At 36.7% G+C, this 6,940-nt stretch overlaps 1 protein-coding gene across 1 annotated transcript in view; it reads left to right on the top strand.

Annotated features, from left to right (window-relative positions):
- Window positions 1–60: 60 nt before the first annotated feature.
- The window catches only part of LOC111389393 (soluble starch synthase 3, chloroplastic/amyloplastic-like), a 13,430-nt gene continuing 6,550 nt past the window's right edge, over window positions 61–6,940 (top strand). The window contains exons 1-7 of the mRNA XM_023014318.1: window positions 61–521; window positions 890–953; window positions 1,041–2,609; window positions 3,359–3,573; window positions 3,732–4,002; window positions 4,528–4,703; window positions 5,502–5,609. Coding sequence (XP_022870086.1) covers window positions 408–521; window positions 890–953; window positions 1,041–2,609; window positions 3,359–3,573; window positions 3,732–4,002; window positions 4,528–4,703; window positions 5,502–5,609 — 2,517 coding nt within the window. The 5' untranslated portion in view covers window positions 61–407. The remainder of the gene's footprint in view (window positions 522–889; window positions 954–1,040; window positions 2,610–3,358; window positions 3,574–3,731; window positions 4,003–4,527; window positions 4,704–5,501; window positions 5,610–6,940) is intronic.

The raw sequence follows: 6,940 nt of genomic DNA, 5'->3' as shown, positions 1-6,940 counted from the left end.
TAACAATCAAAATATCAATTCTCAAAATTCTTCAATCAAACCATTAATTTTTTCGGCTATGTAAATAGCTTTCCAAATTCAAAACACTTCAGCCGTTTGATTTCCATGCAGAGGATACTAGAAATGCGTTGAGCAACATTGGATTCAACCATATTTATTGTTCACATTCATAGGACTCTGCTGATGGATTCTAGTTATCAGCAAATCCAGAGTATTATCAGAGTAGACTTTCCACCTCATTTTTCTTCTGGGATATTCGATTTATTTTTTAATTACAATTCTACACACGGATATCGATAGAGTCACCGTAAATGAATACTTTCAATTAGATCAGTAAAGAGAGACAAAGGTGGGGAGATCCGAGCGGATGTCTCAGGTGAAAATTTGGTGAAAAAGGATAGCCATTGATGAGGATGGAGGTTCATTTGCCAGCGCAGAGACCTCTGAATTGCAGAACCCACTTCAAGATCAAACCTTTTCTTGGATTAGTCCCTCATGGAACTACTAGCACATTCTCCCGGGTAAATTTAGTTCAATGAAATATTTGTGTGTTTTGTCTTTATTGATTTTGAGAAATATAATGTTTTGGTGATAGCAATTTCATTGTAATTTGTATGAATAGGTTCAAATGTTGGGTTTATTTAATGATATAGAAAACTTGATTCGAGTAATTCTTCCTCAATTTTTTTCCGAATTTGCTTGAATTCCGAATTATGTTGTCTCAATAAAGTCTGTGATAAAATTTGTGTGCGTGGTCTTGAGTTCATCTTATATTTTAGTTTGTGTTTAATAATTTCATTGATAAAGGAGTCAGTGATGTGAATGAGATTCTTTGAACTGAGGTTTGGCAGCAGAATTTTTCTTATCTTCTTTGAACCTCTGCTTGCAGTCTTCCCACTGGCAAAACGATGGTGTCGTGGCTCAGGTTTCTTATAGAATCACTGCAAGCGCGGGTTTGTTACTCTGATTAATCAGTTATCAATAGTGTTCTGAATGATACAATACCAAATTTCTAATTATTTGAATTTTATGTGAGGTAGACTTCTCGAGAAGAAGGCGAAGGAAAATTTCCACACCAAGGTCCGAAGACCCTAAACCGAGGGGGTTTATGCCAAGAATGCAGGTCCCTACAGGCATGCAGAAAAGGGATAAAAAGAACAATGAAGAAAAGGAAAGTCCAGATGCATCACCATCCAAAGACTTTGGGGGGTCCAATAGGAAAATAGCAGCTGAATTGAAAATTACAGCCAATGATGAAGAGTTTGTCAACATTAATCAAGGGAAGGAAGCAGGTGAAGAAAGTGAAGATGAAAGTAATGGTGGTTTGAAGGAGGTTCCGTTACCTACGGAACCAGAACCATCACTTGATGATAAAATAAGCCAATCTGCCGAAAGTGGAGAAATTGACACCGTTTATGAGGATGTGATGGAATCAACAGAATCAGAAAGAATTACGGAGAAGGTCGTCGAGGAAAAAGCAACAGCAAGTGGGTATAGTGGTGTTGAAGAAGATGGTACAGTTATTGAACAAAATGAGATTCATATTATTAAAGATAACAAAGTCCAAACCATTGAGAAAGAGGAGTACAAAGAGGCAACAACTATATCTGACTCTGGAAGAAAAGCAACAGATAAAATAGATTCAGGAACGAAGGAAATGAGAACGGTTAAGAACAATGATGAGAAGAGAGTTGAAAGAATCAAAATTATCAATGATATTAGTGAAAATCATGTTCCAAAATCTGAGTCAATGGGTGAAGGACTGATTTTGCTCAAAGAGGAGAAAAAGGACGAAGATTTTTCTTTAAAACTAAAATTGAAGGAGGATGCAAATATGCGCAAGGAGGTTTTAGCCAGGCATGCCGAGGAAAATTTCAGGAAAGGAAATAAATTGTTCTATTATCCTGATGTGGTAAAACCAGATCAAGATATAGAAGTATTTCTTAACAGAAGTTTCTCCACTTTGAAAAATGAACCTGATGTCTTGATAATGGGTGCCTTCAACGACTGGAAATGGAAATCATTTACCATAAAGTTGAGCAAGAGCCATCTTAATGGGGATTGGTGGTCTTGTCATGTCCATGTTCCTAAGGAAGCATACAAGATGGATTTCGTGTTTTTTAATGGACAAGATGTCTATGAGAACAATGAGAACAAAGATTTCTGCATAAATGTGGAAGGTGGTATGGATGTGTTCGATTTTGAAAATTTCTTGCTTGAAGACAAACGCAGAGAACAGAAGGAACTTGCTCGACAAAAAGCTGAAATGGAAAGACGTCAGGAAGAACAAAGACGTATAGAAGCAGAAAAGGCTAACCAAGAAGCAGATAGAGTTCAGGCAAAAGAGGAAGTTGCAAAGAGAAGGAGAATGCTGGAAGAGTTAGTGAAAAAGGCCAAGAAATCTGTGGATAATGTCTGGTATATAGAGCCTAGAGAATTTAAAGGAGAGGACGAGGTTAAGTTATGCTACAACAGGATCTCAGGACCACTTGCTCATGCTAAGGATGTTTGGATTCATGGAGGGCATAATAATTGGAAGGATGGGTTGTCCATCATTTCAAAACTCATCAGATCTGAGAGAAAAGATGGTGACTGGTGGTTTGCCAGTGGTGAGTGTGATTATAAATTTTCTCTTCTTTGCATTGTGCCATATTGACAGTGGTGCAAATGGTCTCAAAGAAGCAAAGTATAGTTTGAGTATATAATGATGCCTGAAAATTTTGTGCTTAGAAAAATCTCCCACTCATCTTTATTGATCAATTCTTAACTACTGGGAAGAAAAATTCATTCAACTGTAGCTGTTCCTGATGCTAACTATCATCATGGTTTGCTTCGTATTGTTTGATTTTATGACTGATCATCCCACTTATAGAAGCTATACCAGACCCCTTTATTTTTTCAATGCTAAAACTGCTTCGAATCCCTAGAAATGGAAGTCCCTTTGAGTTTAAAAGGGCCACTGTGAGGGTGTAAACCCAATGCCTTGTAAAAATGGGATATAATGTAGGGTATTGAATGCAACTGTCCAGAAAGCAAATATTCATTCTGGGTTTTCTCATGAGCCAGACAAGTTTTTATTTTTCAGGAAATTGGAGATTTCAACAGCAATAGCTTAAGTTTCTTCATTGAATTTCAGTTACAAAATTTAAAGGAAAAAATTATAGGAAAATATTACTGCACTAAAATTTAACTGTTTCGCTAAATTGAACTAGCATGGTAAAGTAATGGTCTTGCTACATATTTTCTATTCATATCCATTGAATTTCGATGAGCTTTATTTGTTTCCTACTTTTCTTTAACCCCTCTCTTGCAAAGTGCCTATAAACATCCATCTGAGCAACTCATTTGGTTTCTCCAGTTGTTGTCCCTGATGGAGCTCTTGTTTTGGACTGGGTTTTTGCTGACGGTCCTCCTCAACAGGCTATTATTTATGACAATAATCATCTCCAAGATTTCCACGCCATTGTCCCAAAATCGATTCCAACAGAATTGTATTGGGTTGAGGAAGAACAAAAGATATACAGAAAACTTCAGGTGGAGAGGCGTTTGAGAGAGGAAGCAGCACGAGCAAAGGTTTGTTGTTCTAATATCAAATCCAAATCTAAATGAAATCACTTCAGGGCTCATAAATTTGTGGTGTTATTGTTGTCTCAAACTCATGCTATGCTGCTCTTCACATCCCTAGTTTATGTGCCCTTATCTTCTTTTCTCTCTTGATATTCCATCTACAGGCTGAGAAAACAGCACGTATGAAAAGGGAAACAAAGGAAAGGACTTTGAGGACATTTTTGTTGTCTCAAAAGCATATAGTCTATACTGATCCCCTTGATGTCCAAGCTGGAAAGACTGTCATAGTTTTCTATAATCCTGCAAACACTGTCCTAAATGGAAAACCTGAAATCTGGTTGAGATGTTCGTTCAATCGCTGGACACACCGCATGGGTCTTTTGCCACCTCAGAAGATGTTGCCTGCTGAAAATGGCTCTCATCTTAAAGCAACAGGTAAGACTCAATTGTTTAATAATGTGCCAAATAATTTAGTTTACATGGTTGTAATTGGAACATCCATTTTCCATGCTTAACTAGCACTGGACATGAATATTCCAAGAAACAAGAAAACTGTGAGGTCAATGTTTCACCAGATTTACCTGTTTTTATTTCTTTTGTTAGATGTACTCCTTCAACATCATTTTCTTGTTTGAATATCCTTACCTTGCATCTTGTAGCTATCTGAATAAAGTTCTGCTGCCTAGCATTCTTATAAAGGATCCATGTATACTGCTGTAAAAAACAAGCTTGGAAACTCATTGCGTTCTTAAATGCTGACCGAGTAGTGCTTCATGTGTTCAGTTGTTTTTGATGCCCTGCACACACAACATGACATGTTAATAAATCCTTGATGAGGTCTATCATTAGGAGTCTTGTGGTTATATTGTTGATATACTAAAAGTCGTATTAGCATTTGCTGCTTAACAGAGATTCTCTTTGTGCTTCTGCACATTGGTCTCACTTCCCTTATGTTTTCAGTCAAGGTTCCGTTGGATGCATACATGATGGACTTTGTATTCTCTGAGAAAGAAGATGGTGGAATTTTTGACAACAAAAATGGGATGGATTACCATGTACCTGTCTTTGGAGGAGTAGTGAAGGAGCCCCCTATGCACATTGTACATATTTCAGTTGAAATGGCACCTATTGCGAAGGTAATATATGGACGTCCGATAGGTATTCCATACTGCTCATCTGTACTATGACCTGTGTTCTAAAGTTCTTACTCGCTGAAGTGTACAAATACGAGAGAGAGTGATAATGGGTGTAGTACACCCAGTTCAATGATCGAAGACTGACATCCTGAAAATATACTAGACAGCGATTCTATCAGTACTTCAACCCTCTTGATTTTTGTTTGGTGCAAATAACCTGAGAACTACGTAAAGATTATATCTAATGTATGGGTAACTCTTCATTTACAGTACTCAACCCATCCCATTGTTTTTACCACACTTTCCAGTCTGGGGTGTCCCATAAATTTTAGACTTCCAAATATCAAGCCAACAATATCATTTTCTCATTTCAACCACACAAAGGACCATTCGAAATGAAAACAATCATTAGTTTGTCACATGATCTGAATTTTGAGTTCAACATATCGCTGATGAGGGAAAGTACAACACAAACGTCATTGTGCTAATTAGGGTTGGATTTTACTTTTCACTTGTATATATGTAGGAAGAAATCCACTTGTTAACTGAGATTAAATTAGCGAGCCGTTCTATGATTTCCCCTCTAGGCAAAAATGGAATGCCCCATACCCCCCAACTTCATAAGCCATAGAATCTAATTTGCAAGAGATATGGTAAGAGGCTGACAATGTGTCTAGTTTACAAAATTTTTGTATTATCTTGTTGTCTACCAACATAATATTTTAAAAATAAAACTATAAGTCACGTACTATGGCTGGATGTCATGATTATAACTGATACTGTTATGATCTCTTGCAGGTGGGGGGTCTTGGTGATGTTGTCACTAGTCTTTCACGTGCTGTTCAGGATATGAACCATCATGTGGACATCATTCTTCCAAAATACGATTGTTTGAAGCTTAACAATGTAAGATTCAGTATGTTTCCTTTAGCTAAGTCCTCTTCCTTTAACTTCTTTCTTGATTCTCACTCCTTTCTTCTTTCTTTCTCTCCCTTTCCGCTCAAGTATCATTCTTGTTCGTTGCGTTCTATCTGAATTTGGTATCATAATTAGGTTTTGTTGAAATTGGTTAAGTATAAAAATGGGAAAAGTGACTATCGTGTTAACTTCGGCCAAATATTCGGACTTAATCTGATAGTCAAAATACAAATGTAAAAAAAAAGACTAACTTGTTCTATTCGTTGAGTTGATCATTGTGGTATATTTGTAAGTTCAAAATCAATTCCGGGTGAATGAGAAATTGTGGTCCGAAGTTGGAAGAAAAATAGAGGAAAATTGGTTCGGATTTTTGCCTAGCTTACCTATCGCTTGTGCGACACGCAAACAAAAAAGGTTTTGTTAAAATTTAGACATTGGCATTCCAGCGAGAGGTCAACGACAGGATAGCGATAGCAAGTGATGCTTTTGTTCATAAAGTTGCGAGGTTTGGTACACAACATTTCACCTACAACTCCTCATCCTCTATAAATAGGATCCTTGAGACATCAATTCTTCATCTTAATGATATGCCATCATAACATTACATTACTTTCTTCTTTTTCTTCCAAAATTCTACATATACTTTACATAGATTCTAGTTTTCTTTTGTTTATTTAACAAAGAGTACAAAATCCAATTTTGGTTCGTTGATTTTGTGTTTTGGAGTGCTATTGACACAAGAGGATAATCGTCGTATCTTGGGAGTTGATTGCCATCATCCGTAGGCACTGTTGCGGGGGCAAAATCGACTCAAAGACAAATAATTCAACTCCTGCCTCGACTTTGCATCCATTTCATTTGGAGTTATTTTTGTAAAATACTTTTACCTTGTTTCCTTGACGTTATTTTGTCCAAACTTTGGTAAAGTTGGTAAGTTTGGTTTTGGTTTTTAAAGTCATGAATTGATTATTTTTCCAATAATCTTAAGTCGATTTTTAGAGTGATTACTTTATTCTATTCGGTTAAACTGATTTCACTTTGGTTTAACATCTTCTACCCATTCTCCGATTTGATTTGTGGTTTATTTTCTGTTTTGTGTAAACAGAAATGAATACGGTTTTTAATGCCAACTCTACTTCGAATGATACTTCGAATATGGGAACTTTAGAAGGAATTTTTCCCTTCGATGCGATCCCTCTGGTTGCAGTTGCCACTCCCACCATTCATAGGAACTTCGTTCCACATGGAGAAAAATTGAAGAAATTTATTGGGGTTGATTTTAAAAGATGGCAACAACAAATGTTGTTTTATCTCACACT

The sequence above is a fragment of the Olea europaea genome, unplaced genomic scaffold (genome assembly GCF_002742605.1).
Source record: "Olea europaea var. sylvestris unplaced genomic scaffold, O_europaea_v1 scaffold586, whole genome shotgun sequence".
Lineage (NCBI taxonomy): Eukaryota > Viridiplantae > Streptophyta > Magnoliopsida > Lamiales > Oleaceae > Olea > Olea europaea.
The sequence above is the reverse complement of the archived record's forward strand: the minus strand, read 5'-3'. Positions and strand labels throughout refer to the sequence as shown.